General features: G+C 35.3%; 1 protein-coding gene across 3 annotated transcripts in view; it reads right to left on the reverse strand.

Moving 5' to 3' along the window:
* LOC110640448 (uncharacterized protein At4g19900) overlaps positions 1-21,246 on the reverse strand; it is a 52,863-nt gene that overhangs the window by 20,576 nt on the left and 11,041 nt on the right. For 2 of the 3 annotated variants that reach the window (XM_021791756.2, XM_021791757.2), the window contains exons 3-4: positions 9,568-9,702; positions 8,989-9,183 (exon numbers count right to left, since the gene is read on the reverse strand). In XM_021791756.2, coding sequence (XP_021647448.2) covers positions 8,989-9,183; positions 9,568-9,702 — 330 coding nt within the window. Of the gene's footprint in view, positions 1-8,988; positions 9,184-9,567; positions 9,703-17,785; positions 18,667-21,246 lie in introns of those variants that run through there. The other variant, XM_058130093.1, reaches the window with a different exon arrangement.

Raw genomic sequence — 21,246 nt, forward strand, 5'->3', positions numbered from 1 at the left:
ACCAAAGGTACCAAATACATCTACAGTGCATCAAAAGGTTAGTGCACATGTTCTTGAATTAATCTAGGGTTCTAATGAATTAATTTGTTAATTCTAAAATCTTAAATGGCAAATGTAGATCCAAATACATATTAAAAGTGTTTTAATATGCAATTGAACATTGAAATCAATTAAGTACATAATGAATCTTGCATGATGCATGAGACCCTAGAAAAAAGTTTTTGAATTCAATATTCTAATCTGATAATTTTCATGCTTCCGCTCCTTCAAGATTCTATCCTATTAACTGGAGCTGATTACAAGGAGTATTTGCAATATCAAGCATTGAAACGAAGCAATCTTCAGCATAAGTCATTCCTAATCTGCTTGCTTGTTTAACACAATTTTCGCTCACTAGTCCATGGATCCTAGACTCTAGTGTTTCTGATCATATATCTGGTAACAAAAGTCTTTTCTCATCTCTAATTTCTCCCCCGGTTATTTTGGCTAATGGTTCACAAACTTTAGTTAAGGGCATAAGAGAAGTAAAAATTTTTCCATCGATTCCTTTAACCACAATTTTGTTCACTCCAGAATGCCCATATAATTTAATCTTCATTAGTAAATTGACTAAAAATCTCAATTGTTCTGTCAACTTTACAGCTGACTCTGTTTTTATACAGGACCGGAGTACGGGAAAAATGATTGGAGTAGGATGTGAGTCACAAGAGTTGTACCATCTTTCTACTTCAAATTCTCCAGTTGCTCTTCCTCAACCACTTTTGTTGATCTTCTTCACAATCGTCTGGGTTATCTGAGTCTTGCCAAATTGCAAAAATTAGTTTCTAGTCTTTCTAGTTTATCTTCTTTTGAATGTGTGTCCTATCAACTTGGAAAACAAAATCGTGTTTCCTTTCCCAAGCGAGTCAATAATAGGGCTAAGTCCATGTTTGAAATTGTCCATTCAGACATTTGGGGTCCAAGTCATGTCAATACAACTTTGGGATTTCATTATTTTGTTATTTTTCTTGATAATTATTCTCGTTGCACTTGGTTATTTTTAATGAAATTATTCTCTATATTCTCTATAATTCTTTCTTCACAGTGATAATGCAAAAGAATATTTGTCTGCTCCCTTTACTCATTTCTTATCTTCTCAGGGTATTACACACCAAACTTCATGTGCTTATATCCCTCAACAAAATAGGACAACCGAACGAAAGAATCGTCATCTAGTTGAGACTGCCCGCACTTTACTTATTCACCATAATGTTCCTCTTCGTTTTTGGGGAGATGCTATTCTTACAGCTTGTTACTTAATTAACCGAATGCCTTCTTCTGTTTTGCAGAATCAGAGTTCTTATTCCATTTTGTTTCCTGACCAAGATGCTCATCAGTTGTCCCTGAGTATATTTGGTTGTATTTGTTTTGTTCATGATCACACTTCTGACAAAGACAAACTTCAACCCAAATCAATAAAATGTGTCTTTTTGAGATATTCTAGACTTCAAAAAGGTTATAAATGCTACAATCCACTTACAAATAAATACTTTGTGTGATGTAACATTCTTTGAATCATCTCCCTATTTTTCCTCCGACACTGCATCCAAGATTTTTATTCCCACCGCCATACCAGTTCCTACTCTTCCTCCACCACCAATCAGCCCACCACCTCTACACGTCTACTCACATCGTCCTCATCCTCCTACTAACACCATTAATGCTCCTTTGCTTAATATAGGTAAAACACCGGCTCTTGGTGACTCTTGCCCTCCTTCATCTTCATCTATTCCGGTCTCGCCTTCAACAGACGATGCTACTCCTCCCATTGCCATCCAAAAAAGTATTCGTTAGTCTCGAAATACTCATCCTATTTAAAATTTTGTGAGTTATCATCGTTTGTCTCCTTCCTACTATGCTTTTGTCACCACTTTGCCTAATGTATCTGTACCTAAGACTATTAGAGAAGCCTTGGAACATTCAGGATGGTGTAATTTAATGGTTGAAGAGATGACTGCTCTCCATAACAATGGCACTTGAGATTTGGTGCCACTACCGAAGGGCAAATCTGCTGTTGGCTGTCGATGGGTTTATACAGTGAAGGTGGGGCCTGATGGCCAGATTGATAGACTTAAAGCTCACCTTGTTGCAAAGGGCTATACTCAGATCTTTGGCCTCGATTACAATGACATCTTTTCTCCTATGGCTAAGATTGCCTCGGTTCGTCTTCTTATTTCCTTAGCTACCATCCATCACTATCTACTGCATCAACTGGATATCAAAAATGCCTTTTTACATGGCAAGCTTAGCTGAGGAAGTTTATATGGAGCAACAACTAGAGTTTGTTGCTCAGGGGGAGTCTGGTTTGGTGTGTCACTTACGACGTTCTCTATATGGCTTGAAACAATATCCGAGAGCATGGTTTAGATGGTTCAGTACTGTAGTCCAACAATTTTGAATGTCTCGGAGTGAAGCTGACCATTCAGTATTTTTCCACCATAATGGCCATGATAAGTGCATTTATCTCGTTGTTTATGTTAATGACATTGTTATTACAGGAAATGATCATGTTGGGATCTCAAAACTCAAACAACACTTGTCCAGTCATTTTTAGACAAATGATCTTGGGAAGCTAAAGTATTTCTTGGGGATTGAAGTGGCACAATCCAAGACAGGTATTGCCATTTCTCAAAGGAAATATGCTTTAGATATACTGACAGAGACGGGCATCTTAGACTGTAAACACGCAGATACTCCTATGAATCCAAATATCAAACTTGTTCCCGAACGAGGATACCGGAGATTGGTTGGAAAACTCAATTATCTTACAATCACACGCCCAGACATCTCATTTGCTGTAAGTATGGTCAGTCAGTTCCTTCAAGCACCATGTAGTAGTCATTGGGATGCAGTTATTCGGATACTCAGATATATTAAAAGAGCTCCAGGACAAGGCCTATTATATGAAGACAGGGGTCACTCACAGATTATTGGTTACTCAGATGCAGATTGGGCAAGTTCTCCTTCAAACAGACGGTCTACTTCAGGATATTGCACTATGATTGGAGGTAATTTGATTTATTGAAAAAGTAAGAAGCAAGATGTGGTTGCTAGGTCAAGTGCCGAAACAGAATATCGAGCTATGGCTTTGGCAACTTGTGAACTTATATGGTCAAAATAACTTCTCCAAGAGTTGAAGTATGGGGAATTTAAACAAATGCAGCTAATCTGTGACAATCAAACTGCACTTCATATTGCCTCTAATCCAGTGTTTCATAAGAGAACAAAACATACAGAGGTGGATTGTCATTTCATTAGACAAAAGATTGAATCTAGGTGTATTGCCAATAGCTTTGTTAGCTCAAATGACCAATTAGCAGATATCCTGACAAAATCTCTCAGAGGCTCTCGGATTGAATGTATTTGTAACAAGCTTGGAGTACATGATTTGTACGCTCCAGCTTGAGGGGAAGTGTTAAGATATGTACCATAAATAGCTAGGATATGTGTATCTGTAGTGATTGTGTGAATATATTTAGGTGCTAGAATCGTGGCTATAATTATGTATTTAATTGGGATAGTATTTCCGATTTAGGTGTCCTGTACAGATTATAAATTGACATCATTGGCTTGAGGGAATAATCAAGCTCTTCAATCATTCTCAATATTCTTCTTCTGTTCTATTTCTCACAGTTCTTTCTAGTGCTACAAATTGATATTAGAGCTTAATTTCGATTCACTCCACTGACCCTTGAATTTTGTTTCACGTCTGTTCCTTGCAAAACTTGAACACCCAAACTATTCTAAGCCTTCGAGAAACAGAGCCAGCCACCCATCCTTTGAACACCCTCCCTCCATCCTTCGTGCACCCATCCTCTAAACTACCTACAGCCTCAAAAGCCATTGCCTTGCATTTAAAAATAATAAAATAAAATAGAACCAAGAAAACATCGCAAAAGAACCAAGCCGCTGCACCCCCACCTTACCACCCACCATTGTCCGGTAACCTAAGGGACACATTGCCACCAAACGCCGACCTACCCATCCCTTGTAGTCGAAACTCAATTCCAAGTTCCAACACCAAAGTTCGATAACCCGTCAAGTCAGGTCAAAAGATCCATTAATAAGCAGGACAAGCAAGCCCATACAGCTCTTCTGTGATCCAAACTGCACCAGCTTTGGCTCCTGCAAGCTGAAATCATCTACCACGTCAATGCAAGCTCAAATACCAAATCATCGCTAGACCAACTGCCACCTAAGCAAAAATGCCACACCATCACTCCTGCCACATTAGCAAAATTTCAATAGTGTCCGCCTTTGCTAAATTTGTGGTTTTTAATTTTATTTTGGCATTCATTTTGGGTAAAAATGACTCCAAATTGTTGAAATTTTAGTTCTCTTCAATGAGGTATTAATGCAGAATAGGAAGCTTAGTATTTTATTTAGGAATTTTAATTATTATAGAATTAGAAAATTTAAAGAGTTTTTATTGTTTAGAAATTTTATTATTATTAGGTCTATTATTTCCTAATTTATCTTATTTAGAATTCCTTATTAAAGTTGAATTAGGGTTTCCATTTCTAATTTGATTAGCGTTATAAGCTATAGAGCTAATTTTCTATCATTCAGTAGTTTTATAATATAATTATTATGGAGATTAATAAAATTGTTGAGAATTAGTTCTCTTTTCAAGAATTGATCCTTCATTTCCCCTTGTTTTTCTCGGTTCTTTCCCTTTGTTCTACATCAATTTTGGTATCAGAACCTAAATTCAATCCAAACTTTCATAAGCTTCCGCAAAATTTTTAAATCTTCCCACCTGTGCTCTTGCCCTCTCAAAAATCTTTGCTGCCAATTGTTTTATATATATATAAACAGAAAAAATTTGTAATATCTTACAAATATGGAAGGAAATAAGACTCAAAAGTTAACAAATCTCCTCAAATTCGTGCATCAATATATGGGCAGATTTTGAATTGTTTTTCTTTTTTTTTGAAAGATTCAACATTATTCCTTGTTTAGAAAACTATTCAAACTTTCTATTTAGTAACCTTACTATTGTTCCCTTATAATGCTTGTAATCAACCTATATCACAATAGCAAGTATTGCTTCTTATTTCTTATCAAACATTATTTGTTTATGGCGAAATTCTAATTTATCTCAAGAGTTCCTTGTGTGGCATCTTTATTAGGATTGTATTCTTTGTGGCAAGTCTGGCTTTTTATTACTACTGCGTCTTAATTCATAAAATAACAAAAATAAATCATTTCTTTTTTAACCGAGTGCTGTTGAAGTTTGATTTTAGTATCATATTACTTTATCCTGGCTTATTTTTAGTGGTTCAAAGTTATTTCTTGCTCCTTGATTCATTCCAACCAAATTTCTTATTTGTCATAACTAATCAATTTCATTCTCTCCTCCACAAGGCACATCACTAGATTCATGTTCCTTCAAGAAGCAAGATGATGATAATCATGTTGATTAGTCCCAAAGTATAGACACGATAAGCAATGTTGAGAATGGTATTTTGGATAATCACAAGGAAGTTAATGGGGATAATAATTTAGAACAGAGTTCTCCTTTTGATGTTAAGAAGGAAACTGAAAGTTTATCTAATTTTCTTGTTCATGGTGAATTGAAGAGCTTTTCATTTAGAGATAACATTGATTTTATCTGTTTAGATCTTTTTGCAGATGCAAAGGAAAGCATGAAGTGCTTAATTTCAAGCTTATTGCTACCATAAAAAAATGAAGATTTGATTGTTCTCCTAATGCAAGTTTTGCTTCTGTTGAGAATTAGTTCTCTTCTTCTTAGTTATTTCCCTTTGTTCTACATCAATTGTTCTTCATCAAGTATGCTTCTTTGATTTGAAATCATTTTGTGGACTAAAAGATTACAAGATGACATCGATGATTCTAATGTACAATTGGATGAGTTATGAAATAAAATTCAAGGAATACAAGATTAAATAAATGACTATTATGAACAGCTTGTTGAAAGCATGTAACTATTTGATAAGTATTGAGATATACAGCTAATCTTACAATATAGGGAGAAAGGCACCTGGAGAACGTAAAAATGAGTATAATGTTCACAAGACTCGTCAACAAGTTAAGGATAAAGAACTTAAAGAATTTAAAACATAGAAAAAAGCACAACTATTTTAATTGACAGAACAGTTGGATACAAGAAAAAGTATTGAAAATATAAAAGCAAGAAGTCCAGAAATCACAAGGCAACAACAAGAGCAGCTTGAATCCAGAAGGCAATTTAAAGATTAGTTTGAAGAGTCTAAGATTGAAGAATCCAAGCTTCGATTGTTGAACCTTCACCATAAAGAGCTTATTCTAGAGCAAGAAGCTGATGAAATCAATCAAGCCATGGAAACTTCAATGGAGATTGAAGAAAATCGAGTTGTTCCTAGTGATTTGAAGAGATATTCAACTTTAACTGTAATTGATTTTCTATGTTCAGATTTTTCTTCATGGATAGATGCAAAGGAAAGTATGAAGTTGTTTGTTACAACCTTGATGTTGTCTTCTAAGGAAATAAGATCATGTGTTCTCACTCAGTTCTTTATCCTTTCCCACTTTAAAACTCGAGGTCGAGTTTTCTCTAAGTAGGAGAGAATGAAGAAGGATGAAATTAGGATACTTAGAAATTATATTCAATGTAAAATTAGCAAGTTTATTAGTTTTATTATTTAATAATTCTAATTATTAGAAATAGAATTAGTATATTATTTAGGAAGTTTATCTTATTTAGTTTTCCTAAATAGATTTAAATTAGGGTTTCCTAATCCTATTTGATTAGGGCTGTAAGCTCTATAAATAAGACTAGTTTTCTATTATTCAATAGCTGAGACTTGATATGATAATTATTTGAGATTAATATAATTTGAGAATTAATTCTCTTTTCCCTTAAGGATTTGTTCCTTGTTTGCCTTTGTTCTTTCTGGTATTACATCACTTACACACCATATCCATGGAGGTTCATTTCCATTTGATCATTGTGGCAGCAAACATAATACAAAACTATGTTAAATGCCTTTTGTTTTCCTCTTATTTTTATAAGATAAATTCAGAATGAGTGAAGGATCTAAAAACAAAGCAAGCAGACCATAGAAAGTTGCTGCATGCTCCAAACACAAAGGGACAACAACTTTTGAAGTCCGCTATTAGTGGTTTCAATTAAGTCCTAAAACTTTTTTTTCTTTTTAAATCAAGTGTTGATACGTAAAATTAAAAATTAAAAAAAAAAAAAAAAAAAAAAAAAAAAAACAGCTCATTGTTAGTCCTCAATTGGAATAACTGTCAAATTACCATTACTCAATACCAGATTCCATCAGTTAGCACCACATAATAATTTGCACCACATAATAATTTTTTTTTCTTTTGTACTTCTGATAATATTTCTCATTTCTTATCCTTTTTCCTGCTTTTTCCCCCATGAGTCTTTTCAAAACCCACCTCCTAAATCATCCAACATGTTCTTTGATGATAAAAAGTTTTATCATATCTTAATCTTTCCAAGTTAACCAACTTAACATGTGAAGTAAAATTTGGAGATCCAAAGATAACTGAGGAACAAAAAAATGTTTTTGAAATATTTTGATAGCTGCAGCAACAGATTTCGAAGCAAAGCCCACCCTGGCTGTTGCTCTAATACCAATTGTTAGGAATGTGAACCCTAACAGTTCTAGTTTCAGTAGAAATCAGGGAATCAAGAAGAAATAGAAAAAAATAGGAAGATAGAGGAAAAGAGAGAATAGAGAAGAAATAGGATTCGGGGAGAAAGGAATGATTAAGATCTGTTATTTCTCGAATGAATTTCTTCTTACATAACTACTCTTTATACAGCTATTCCTCATAGAAAATAATCGTTCCTTCCAATTGTTTCTTCCTAACAGGCTTCTAACTTCCTAACTACTTCCAGCTGACCTCTACTAACTGGCTTATTATTATTTTATTACAATTTCACCTCAAAACCCTTCCTATTTATTTCTTTACTCCCCATAACTACTTCTCCCTAACCCTCGTTCTCCTAAATGTAACAACTAGCCTCCAACATTTCCGTTCATAATAATGCCAACCGTAAACCATTGTTCAATTTTTTTTTCCCAAAATAAAGACTTCAAAAATACAATTGCTCAATCCCGAATCAGGGATTCCAGACTTGTCCTGCACCAACAGTTCATTTAGCTAAGAAAATATGGTTTGCATGTGGGTGGAGAAACATTCCCTAAAGTTTACAACAAATAAATGACTAGATTTTTCTAGTTTTCATTTTTTTCCCCTTCCCATAAATATAGCTATACCCTGTTAAAAGCATAACATAATGGGAAAAAGGGACACATTTCAAAAAATACATGCACTGTTGCATGTTTTGATTATTGCAACAGCTGGTCAGATGATCAACAACAAGGACTTACATGCTACATGTCCATTATGGAAGGATGAGAGAGTCATTAAGGACATGCAAGTCAACATGATGGATGTCTTATTCCCAATTTTTTTCATTTTAGTTGCTTCAATTGTTTTCTCTAAGTTAAAAATATAAACTATAAACTCACAAAATCATAAATCAAAACCTAGAGTTTCCAGTATACATCCCCATGTCTCCTGAGAAATTATTTATCAAACTTGCAGACAATCTTTAGTTGTTTTTATAAACATGATAGCCATATGAGCTGATTATGTGGACTGGACATATTTTAAAGTTCAAACACGTGCAAATAATTGAGAATAAGTTCTGAGAATACCTTGCAATATCTTGTGAACCGATAGGGAAGAAAATGTAAATATAAACAATAAACTCACAAAATCATAAATCGAAACCTAGAGTTTCCAGTATACATCCCCATGTCTCCTGAGAAATTATTTATCGAACTTGCAGACAATCTTTAGTTGTTTTTATAAACATGATAGCCATATGAGCTGATTTTGTGGACTGGACATATTTTAAAGTTCAAACACGTGCAAATATTTGAGAATAAGTTCTGAGAATACCTTTCAATATCTTGTGAACCGATAGGGAAGAAAATGTAAGAGGGTTGCACTGACAATTCCAACTGTGTTATAAAGTTGTCTTCTTTTTTCAAAAATCTTCTTGCAACTCTTGTCAAGAGGTCAGCCCCATTCCATCTCAATTGGGTATCATCATATGTCGCATAAAACTCTTTCAAGCATTCCATTATGAACAGACTGCAAGAGATGAGCAAACAAAGTTGCTGTCAAACTGGTAAAATTTACTCTTTCCTGTTACTCCTCTATGACCAGAACAAAAATGATGATACTTGATTAGAAATGCACTCATCTTTCTGAAGGATTGAAAGGAGAGAGAGAAAGGCTAAAAGTTACACTGCCTCTGCAACAAAAATGATAATATGATCCCAAAGGAGTAGGAAGAAAGAATGACACAGAAAAGAAGGAAAGAGAGAACTTTGGAAGCTAAACCATTTATTTTTGGAAGATAGCTCCATTACAATTAAATGGGCTTAAATTCATATGACGCTAAGTGCAAGGATACGTCAAGATTTTGCCGATAGTCATGTGATTTTATGAAACAAAAGCAAGTGCCAAAAGTACCTGTTCTTTCTAAATGCCATCACAGCCCCGTTCAAAGAACTTCCAGCGAGCTGATCTTCCAGACCAACAGTATTATTAAGTGCAGGAAATGGATTTAGAACTATAATATCTGAATCTAGGTAGATACCACCATATCTGCACAATCAAACAAATAGAAAACACATTTAAGTTTAAAATTACAAGACGAAGCTAAAGATAGTCACCCAATTAAATCAGAGAAATATAACATGGAAATATAGAAGATGGTGAATTTGCATAAAACAATATGATAACTTTAGATGAGGGATAAACAGGAATCTTTTAGCTATTATTCCATGTCTATGTGGGGTCCCTTCCTTTGATGTCCCAAGGCCTCCTCTATAGCCAAGCATAACGATAAAAGCACTTGAGATCCAATTACAAAGAAATTTGAGATGGAAAAGACATTTCTTTTCATGGACAGGAGACTTGCTCTTTGTCTCACTGAATATATCAAAACCTTGAGCAAAATGTTAAATCACAGTCATGGTAGTACAAGGGTGTGATGGCCAAATTTTAATAGTTATAGCAGTAGCTATCATGAAATTTTGAAATAAAAATAGCAAAATGATCATAATTCATTGTTTAAGATGAATTTAACAAAATATGCAACATATTAATGTTCCCAAGTCCCAACTACAAAAATAATTATCTATTAAAAACAGAGGAAATGCAGTTCTACTTATAGTGGACATACTAAACTATTGGACACAAATCAAGCATATAATGTCAAATCAAGCATATAATGTTTATAGTTGGATATTGGACTTATATTACAAATTAAAATAACTACTACTTGATGCGTCTCAAGGAGGGGCAAAAAATTTTCATCAATTGTGGACCTTGGAAAGATGGTATTCACCATAGTTATTAAAGGCTCAAGGCGCACCAAGGTGCCAAAGGGGTCTTGGTGTGCCTCACACCTGAACGAGGCAAGGCGCAAAAGAAAAAAATTCCATTAAAAATAAAATAAACATAAATAATCTATCAAACTTCAAGTAGCATAAAACTAAACATAACAACAACTACAAAGCATTCAAGTATGTAGAATGAGATGATTCTCCTCTTTTTTTAATTAATCTGTACATGGGTATATATATACAATTGATTCATATAATTGTGTTCTACTAATTAGGAAGAAATCCTAAATAAGAAATCCTAAATAGGAATACAAAATACAGAATATACAGAGAAATAATATAGTGATTGACTTTCCATAACACTCCCCCTCAAGTTGGAGCATAGATGTTAATCACGCCCAACTTGTTATAAATGTAGTCAATCCTAGCTCCATTCAGAGCTTTTGTGAAAATATCTCCTAACTGCTCTCCAGTTTTGATGTGTCCTGTTAAGATGATCTGTTGTTGAATCTTTTCACAAATAAAGTGACAATCAATCTCAATATGTTTAGTCCGCTCATAAAACACCGGATTAAAAGCAATATGGAGAGCAGCTCGATTATCACACCACAATTTCGCAGGCAGGGAGGTCTTAAAACCTGTCTCATCTAGTAATTGAAGTATCCAAATTACCTCACATACTGATTGTGCCATGGCTCTGTATTCAGATTCAGCACTAGATCGAGAAACTACACTCTGCTTCTTGCTTCTCCAAGACACCAAATTTCCTCCAATAAAAACGCAATATCCAGTAGTTGACCTCCTGTCAACCTTAGATCCAGCCCAGTCGGCATCTGAAAAACATTCAACATTCAAATGCCCATGATTACCATATAGCAAACCTCTTCCTGGAGCGCCATTCAGATAACACAAGATTTGTTCCAAGGCTTCCCAATGAGCAACAGTTGGGGAAGACATAAACTGACTTACCACACTAACGGCATAAGCAATGTCAGGACGAGTGACTGTAAGGTAGTTCAATTTTCCTACCAATCTCCTGTATCTCTCTGGATCTTCAAACAACTTACTATCCCCTGCTAACAGTTGTAAAGTTGGAGTCATTGGTGCGCTACAAGGCTTAGCACCTAATTTTCCTGTCTCTGTCAATAGATCAAGTGTTTCTTCTCTTTGAGACAAGAAAATACCCTTCTTACTTTGAGACTAGACATTGGTTGGACAGTATATATTAAGATATCATCCTCCTCCCCCTGACTCTCATACACAGATGATTGAGGAAAAAATAGAGTGGACTAAAAAAATGCAACATCTGCAGAAACAAGATAACGATTAAGAGTAGGAGAGAAACAACGGTACCCTTTTTGAAGCCAGGAGTACCCAAGGAAGACACATTTGAGAGATTTTGGATCCAATTTAGTAACCTGTGGACGAACATCACGCACAAAACAGGTACAACCAAAAATACGGGGTTCAATAGGGAACAAAGATTTTGTAAGAAACAAAGCAGTATAAGGAATATCCCCATTAAGGACAGAAGACGGCATACGATTGATCAAAAAACATGCAGTAAAAACTGCATCCGCCCAAAAGTGTTTAGGAACTTTCATCTGAAAAAGAAAAGCACGAGTTACCTCAAGAAGATGCCGATTTTTTCTTTCGGCCACGCCATTTTGGGATGGGGTATCCACACAGGAAGACTGATGAAGAACGTCATTTTGTGTCATATAAGACTGAAATTGTGCTGAAAAATATTCTTTGGTATTGTCACTTCTTAATATGCGCACAGAAATATTAAATTGAGTTTTGATTTCATTACAAAAGGCACAAAAGATAGAAAACAACTCAGAACGATTCTTCATTAAATATAACCAGGTAACATGAGAGTGATCATCAACAAAAGTAACAAAATAACGAAATCCAGTTTTAGAAGTAACAGAACAAGGATCGCAAACATCAGAATGAACTAACTCAAAAGGGGATGAAGCCCGTTTATTGACTCTAGACACAGAAGGCAAACGATGATGTTTTGCAAACCGACACGACTCACATTCTAGTACTGACAAAGACTGAAATTGAGGACACAGCTTCTTCATGGTAGACAAAGAAGGATGACCCAATCTACAATGAGCTTCAAGAGGTGTTAAGGTACTGGAGCAAACAAGCGACCGCGGTACATGATTTTCCAGAATGTAGAGACCACCTGACTCGCGTCCTCTACCAATAATCTGCTTCGTCGTAAGATCCTGAAATAAACACTGATCAGGAAAAAAGGAAACAGAACAATTTAAGGTACGAGTAAGTTTACTAACAGAAAGTAGATTAAAAGAGAATTTTGGTAGACACAAAATAGAAGACAAAGAAATTGACGAAGTCGGGTTCGCAGTTCCAGAACCATGACACAAGAAGTAGAACCATCAGCTAAAGTAACAGTAGAGAAAGTGAGATTAGATTAAAAAGCAGATAGAAGACTAGAATTACCTGTCATGTGATCTATCGCACCAGAATCAATAACCCATTTGGATGAGGAAGACACAAGGCATATAGTAGATTTACCTGACTCAGCGATCGCAGTGACAGAGGAACTGGTAGGCTTTAGAGATGCCTGATACTGGGAAAATTGTGCAAAATCCTCTGTAGATACCAAAATTGTTTTCTCAGAGGAAGATACTATAGAATTCTCTGCTGCCATATTTGCCATCTGTGATCGCTGATTTTTCCTCTGAAGTTGCGGACAATTATATTTTGTATGGCCAGACTCATGGCAATAATAACAAATGACTCCTCTTGAATCCTGAGTAGAACTAGCCGCTCCATTACGCTAGTTACTTCTGTTGCCTGTAATTCCTCCTCTACTTCCTCTTCTATTATCCTGTTGTCCATTTGGATTACGGCTAATAAGAGCACTACTAGCAGGCTGTGAAGATTGAGTACTCTCTGTACGAAGGACCCGTGTGAACGTTTCATGCAAAGAGGAAATCTCAGAACTGGAGAGAATTTGAGATTTAGCAGTCTCATACTCTGAAGGAAGGCCTGCAAGAAAACTCATACGATCGATTGTTCTCATGGCTCGAACTTTCACATCAGGACTAAAAGGCAACAATACATTAAGTTCCTCATATACCCGTTTAAAATCCATAAAATAAGCCGTGAGAGACTTATCCTCTTTCTCAGCACGGTAGAATGCCTTACAAACATCATAAATACGGGAGATATTCCCTTTACCAAAATACAGAAAATCTAAGTAATCCATCAATTCCTTAACAAATTCACAGTGATTAATTAAACTGATTACCTCACTATGAATCGAGTTCCGAAGCTGCAAAAATAACCGAGCATTCTCCCTTAGCCAAGTTTATCGTGTATCATCAGTGGGTGGATCTTTAGTAAGGTCATCATCCTTATCAATGCTACGCAAATAGACCCTAACAGTCTTACTCCACTCCAGGTAATTTGAACCATTAAGTTTGTGTTCCGTGATCTTAGTCATCACCGAAATCACATCAGAAATAACATTCTTATTGTTTGCCATTTGTTGAGACAAAGAAAACTAACCGAAACGCTAATCCAAAGTGCTTATAGCAGCAAAATAACCCAAAATCACAAATCAAGCAAATACCGAAATAGGATCTGAGAGCCAAACCTCAGAAGTCATTTAATGGTGTACTGGATCAGGCAACAGCACACAATGGTGGATCAGGCGACGCCGGCGATGTTGATCGGGGTCGAAACGGCCGGTCGGCGGCCAAGGTCTCTCCTGAGCTGGGTAGTGAGAACAAATAGTCACCCTAGATTGATGACCTGCTCTGATACCATATAGAATGAAATGATTCTCCTCTTTTTTTAATTAATCTATACATGGGTATATATATACAATTGATTCCTATAATTGTGTTCTACTAATTAGGAAGAAATCCTAAATAAGAAATCCTAAATAGGAATACAAAATACAAAATATACAGAGAAATAATATAGTAATTGACTTTCCATAACAAAGTAATAGTAATTTTGCAAATTGCAATAAAAAAAGGATAACCACTAAAAGTTTAAGACACTAATATATAGACAATGACACTTGAAATAGTCTTTTAGTGTCTCAAAGCTAAAGTCAAGTAACTATAAAATAACTACTCTTTAATCTACATCAATAGTACATCATAATCTTCTTCATCTTCTTCAACTTCACCATCCTCCTCCTGATACTCGTATTCAAAATCAATATCTTCATCGTCATCTTCCTCCTCTCTAATAGGTAAAGGAGCTTTAGTGGATGGTGCTTTTCCTTTCTCCTTTGCCATAGATCTTGGAATATGTGTGAATGCAACATTTGTTTCTTTACTTGATCTAGTATTGTAAGCCTCCTCTTCAACTCCAATAGCTTCAACAACCATATTACATGTCAAATTGTCATCTTCGGAAACAAGTTCATCCATATCTAACTCCTCCATTTGACCCATCAACCATTCATTACTATCATCTATGTCTTTCAATGAGATGGGGTTAACGCGGTCAAATGCATCAAATCGGCATTTCAATGACCAATTATACTTCACAAATACTAAATCATTCAGGCGTTGTTGAGCTAGTCTATTCCTTTTCTTACTATGAATCTGCAAAATATAACAATTTGAGCGAGTGAGGTTTATATACTTTTTATGAAAGGTATAATTCCAAAGGGAGATTTTTTGTCACTTACATGCTCAAAGATGCTCCAATTACACTCACAACCAGATGCACCACAAGTGAGGCTAAACACTTTTATAGCAAAATTTCTCAAATTTGGAGTTGAAGCTCCACAAGTCTTCCACCATATAGCTATTGATAAAATAACGCAACATATTAATTATCATTAAAAAAAGAAAAGGAAGACGAGATTACAATCTAATAACTAAAACTATGTTACTTGGAGATACTGCCATTCGATTCCTAACTGCCATATGCACCCCAAATAGGCCTTCAGCATTTTGACAGAAAGTTAATTGTGCCAAGATTTTATCTTGCTCTCCTTTGCTTGGAATCAGCCTTTCTATAACTATGTACAAGCCAGTAAAAACCTCTTCATCTTTATCAATATCCTTACATGAATAAAAAAATTCAGGATTCAAAAAAAATCCAGCTGCATGCAAAGGCCGATGGAGTTGGTCTTCCCACCATTTATCAATAATCTTAAACGCAGCCTCATATCAATAATATTAAATGCAACCTTATATCTCTCTTCATTTTCACCAAATGACTTCACAATTGCTTCTTTAGCCCTATCCATGGCCTCATAAATATATCCCATTGCAAGCATTTTCTCACCATCAACTAATCTAAGCACACGGACTAATGGACCAAATATCTTTAAGATATAAACCATATTAGTCCGAAAAGTAGGCATCATGACAATACTACATACTTTTTTACTAGCTGGTTCTTCAGCCCACTTACTTTTTGTCCATTCCTCAGAAGTGAACATCTTTCTCAAATTGGTTTTGTGCTTATGTATACGTTGAAAGGTGAGAAAAGCAGTTGCAAATCTTGTAACAGCTAGCCTAATTAGCTCTCTTTCACCTGTGAAGCGCTGCAACATGTTCACCACTCCCGGACGAACATAAATGTAGTCATTCAATGTGACTGCCCTTTTAATTATGTTATGAACTTTGGCCATTTTCCCAATTTCTTCTAGCATCGAATCTATGCAATGGGCAACACAAGGAGTCCAATAGAAATGAGGGCACTTAACTTTTAACTTTCCTAAAATCAAAATAAGTACAACAGAAATATTATATTAAATACATGCTTTACTTTAATGGAATTTAATTTTTATAAAAAATTAACTCTTAATTACTTGCAAGCACACAATTGCTAGCATTATTTGTGACCACTTGAATCACATTAGCCTCTCCAACACGCTCCACAAATCTATCAAGAAGTTCATACATCTTTTCACCGGTCTTTGAATACTTTGAAACATCCACTGATTCAAGGAAAACAGTTCCCTTTGGAGAATACACCAAGAAATTAATCAAGGTCCTCTGCTTCTTATCAGTCCAACCATCTGCCATTATGGTACAACCATATTTTGCCAATTCTTCTTCATAGGACTTTAATGAATTCCTCACATCAGTAACTTCTTCATTTAACAAGGGAACCCGCACCTCATGGAAGGTAGGTGCCTTCATACCAATGCCAAACTGTCCAATAGACTCCACCATAACTTGAAAACTTGGATAATTAACGGCATTGAAAGGAATTGCTACATCATACATCCACCGAGCTATATCCTTACATGCTTTTTTTCTCAATTCCATTTTACATGCTTCATTAATAGTAGTTTGCTTCATTTTTGAATTTTTTCTATCTTGCACCACTTTTTCTGCATTTTGGGCAAAACATAAATCTATAGGACCCTTTGTCCTTGGCCTTTTTATCATATTTTGAACCTTACTACTTCCTTTGAGCCTCTTACATTTACACCAATTTCCTCTTCATCTTCATCATCACCAAGCCTTTCAACATCTACATAATCAGGAAAAGAACTACTATCAAAGCTCTTTGTTGCAGCCTTTTTCAGCATATACTCTTTTATCTCTTCACGTACATGTATTGGACACTTCTTACACATTATGGCACTTCGATGTCCCCCAATTATATGCTGCTTAGCTCGATATATCCCTCCCTTTGTAACTTTGGCACAAAAGTTACAAGCAACATCATTTCTATTTGATGGATTCAACAAATGACAATACTTCTAAGCAGGATCTTTGTTACTATTGTCACTTTTAGCATCAGTGGCAGCAGTAAATGCTTCAGTTTCCATCTTTCTACAAATCTTCAAATGACCAAATTTGCAAAACAAATGCAAGGAAATTAAGGCTACTTTTCATTGAATTTGTTACCTAACTAGTAATTACTTAATTAGCATGCCAAAATTCTCATTCATAATCCAATATATAAAACTCTAACTCTAACTACACATGAATTAAAGAAATTAACTAAATTATATTTATAGTTTCACAAAAATAGCAATATGATAACACAATTTCAAGTAAAGAATTTCATTAATTAAATCATAATTTTACCAAAATGATAACACAATTTCAATTAAAGAATTTCACTAAATTATAATTTCTCTAATAATCCATGCCACATAAACTCAAATATAAATTAACAGTAACAGGACAACCATAATAACATATGTTATATGCCCGGCGGGGTTGGCGGGGGGGAGGGGGGGGGAACAGTATCATAGTACATGTGCAAACAGGAGAAGAAGAAAAGATGGTACCCATAGAAGACCCATGAAGAGAAAGAGTAGAAAATGGTGTTTTTCATAAATTATACTTATAATTTCACTACAATAGTAAAATGATAACACAATTTCAATTAAAGAATTTCACTAAATTATAATTTTACCAAAATGGTAATACAATTTCAATCGCTTCTTTCACTAAATTATAATTTCTCTAATAATCCATGCCACATAAATATAAATTAATAGTAACAGCCACAGTAACATATATATTGTGAAGATTGAAGATGGGAAGACTGAAGAGGAAAAAAAAAGCAACAGTATCATATTATATGTGAAGACTGAAGAGAAGAAGAAAAGATGGTACCCATAGAAGACCCATGAAGAGAAATAGTAGAAAATGGTGTTTTTGAAGAGAACTGAACATATAACCAATGAAAAAAAAAAAACAACAGTATATGTAAGGAGAAGAAGATAAGATGGTACCTATAAAAGACCCATGAAGGCAACGAGTAGAAAATGGTGTTTTCGAAGAGAAGATAGAAGACCCATGAAGAAAAAAAGAGTCGAAGAGAACAGCAAGCAGAAATTAAAAAAAAAAAAATTACTGTACAGTGTAAAGGCATTGGATGGAAGATGGGAGACAAAAGGTAAGCCTTTTTTCTTGCCTTCTTCTCTTCTCCTTCTTTTTCTTTTGGGAGTTTCTCTGTTGTGTGGATGGAAGAAAAAAAGTTCCCCTTTGTCTTTCTCTGCTGCGTCACATGGGATAAAATAAATTAGGGCTCTGTTTTTTTGGCCCTTTTATATCCCTGCCTCACCTCACCTGGGTGTGCCTAGGTGCGCCTTGCGCCTTGCTGCGCTCAGGTGTGCCTGGATGAGGGCGCTCACCTCTCCTGGTCAGAGGCACAGCCTCTGGTGCCCCTTGTGTCTCGCCCCTCAGGTGTGCCTTTCACAACACTGGTATTCACAAGCATGGGAAGTGGAAGAAGCATACTGCACGCATGGAATGTAAGAGTTGGGGCTTGATTAGTGATGTGTCACATCATGGTACACACCTAAACCACTTCGATCGACACTAAGCACAAGATCAAGGCATGAAGAGGACACATGGAATATGCTTGAAATACAAGAATTTGAGCTGGGCCAAAGAAGAATTGAGCTTGTTTGAAATTAAGAAGACCTGGACTAAATGGGGTCCAAGCTTAAAATATGTGTTGGACCTATAATGTGGGCATAGAAGGCACAAAAATTAGGCCCAATGGGGCATGATAGGCATGTGAAAGGTCTTTGCGGGAGAAATGGATTTGTTTTTGTCCATATGCAAAGAAAATTCTATCCTTAAAACTGATGTTTATCCAATTCCTTAAAATAAGGCATAAATTAAGGAAGTGCCTTAAATCAAGGCTTAATCCATGGAAATCCTATTTATTCACATCCAAATCCTATCCAAGTGAGGTAAAGAAGTCCAAGTTATCTAATCTATTCCTAGTTGGCATATGGAGTGACATGGAGTGTGATGATTGGCTATTTCAGATATCCTTCCCAGTCCTATGGCTCAAGTCAAGGAGACACTTAATCAGCCCCTTCCAAAACCTGTCCAAGCTAGGACATGAAGTTCAAGATTCCTTTCACAAGCAAGGTCGGCGTCTCCATGTTGATTGATGGAGAGAAAACTTTTCCTAGCTCTTTTAGGTTAATTTTATTATTTTATGTTTATCTATTTTCAGTTTGTAATTATCCTAGTTTAAGGAGAAGTAGTTTAAGTACGATTTCTTTTCTTATTTCTAGGACTATCTTTTGTTTGAGAACCTATAAATAAGCCTCCTTTTTGTATTTTCAAATTTGGTGTGTTTATTCATTAATAAATTATTGCTCTTTTTCTCTTTTCACTTTTAAGTGTGGCAAAGATCTTTAGACTTTGATCGCCTTGCATAACTTTTCACATTTTCGAGCTAGGATTGAGTGGTGTCTTTCATTGGTGGTGTTTTTTTCTTTGTAGCGATTTGATCTTATCAAAGGAGTTGAATCACTTTAGCTACCTCTCTATGATTGCGACTCCTTTCCCTCACCTTTGTGGCATTAATATCCTAACATTGTGATAGTGTTATGAGAAGACGATACTAAACCAGATTTGAGGTCTCACAGTTGATCAAAGTCCACCTTCATCTAGGAGAATCTTGCTAGTCAAATATGTCAAATTGACCGCTAACCCTTACAAGAACATAAAAGTCATAAACAAAAAAACACTAAAATATCCCATATATGAGCTTTCAAAGCTGAAAATAGACCTACGAATTTAAAACAATTAAAGGCCTAATCTTTCCCTTTCTTCCAATCTCCAACCTTCGAAACTGCCATATTGAATTAAAGTTGAACTTCCCCATTTAGGAATGGCCTTCTTCACCCTAATTAGGCCCATACATCCATGCCTCATAAGTTGACTCCATTTAGGCATAGTCTTGTTAACCCCTAAGGTGATATATGAAGAAATAATGAGATTGGACCAAGCTAACAAGGGCGGCAAATCAAGGCTTGGAATTAGGATTTTTGCACTCCAAAGGTTGGGCTGAAGTGAGAACATGAATATGTGCTTATGTGCTGGGTTTAAATGAGTTAAATGGGGCCAAAATAACTAAAAAAAAATACATATGGATAAATCCATCCTTGGCTGTTGTGTAGATGGCTAGAAGTTTGAAGAGTCTTTTTAACTTTTAGTGTTTAAAGATAAGTATGAGCTGGAACAGACTATCAAATCATATCTAGAGTGTGTTAACCTAATTTTCACTATAAAAGGGACCCCTATAACAGATGAGAAGGGGTTTTCACACACTTATAATAGAAAGTGGCCGAAATTCATCATTGGAGTACCCTAAGTGCTTAAATTCTTTCTTGCATTCCCTTGGTGCGTGTAGCTTGGTGGAGTTTATCCTCATCAAGTTCTTTTCATTTCAGGTGTGCGAAGCTGATTTCTACTCTTTGAGTGGCGTGTACTTTGGTTTCCATAGCAAGTTTGCTGAATTCTACACTAAAGGGGCAGCATATTATTTCATCTTCTTCCTCTTCTATGTATACGTATTTTGTTTTTAGCTATATTTGAGTAGTTTATTTATTCAATAGAGAGAATTATTGAAACCATGGAACAATTATTATGAGACTTTTTTTATTATTGTATAAATTCGGATTTCATCAAATTGAATATCTATGATTCTCTTATAATTCAAGTAAATATGGCATGTTTGATAGTTTAGGAGGCCTACTATTCAATTGTGCATGTTATATCTATAGCTAGTTAGAAAGATTGAGTACGTAATAGCTTGATTAATCTAACATTAGTAGCAAGAGTCTCAAGTATGTGTATTCATCATGATACTTACAGTTTCATAGTCTAGGTTCAATAATTATACTACTTGTATGTAGTTGTTGCTTAGAATTGGTGATGTCTTTCTAAAGTTTATTGTTGCCATTGAATTGAACATAATATGCGCATGTCATATGGTGTTATTCATAGGTTAGGGGTTAGTTAAATGCTTGATTTAATTAATATAATAATAAGGAAATATAGGGAAACCAATT

This window comes from Hevea brasiliensis, chromosome 11 (assembly GCF_030052815.1).
Source record: "Hevea brasiliensis isolate MT/VB/25A 57/8 chromosome 11, ASM3005281v1, whole genome shotgun sequence".
NCBI lineage: Eukaryota > Viridiplantae > Streptophyta > Magnoliopsida > Malpighiales > Euphorbiaceae > Hevea > Hevea brasiliensis.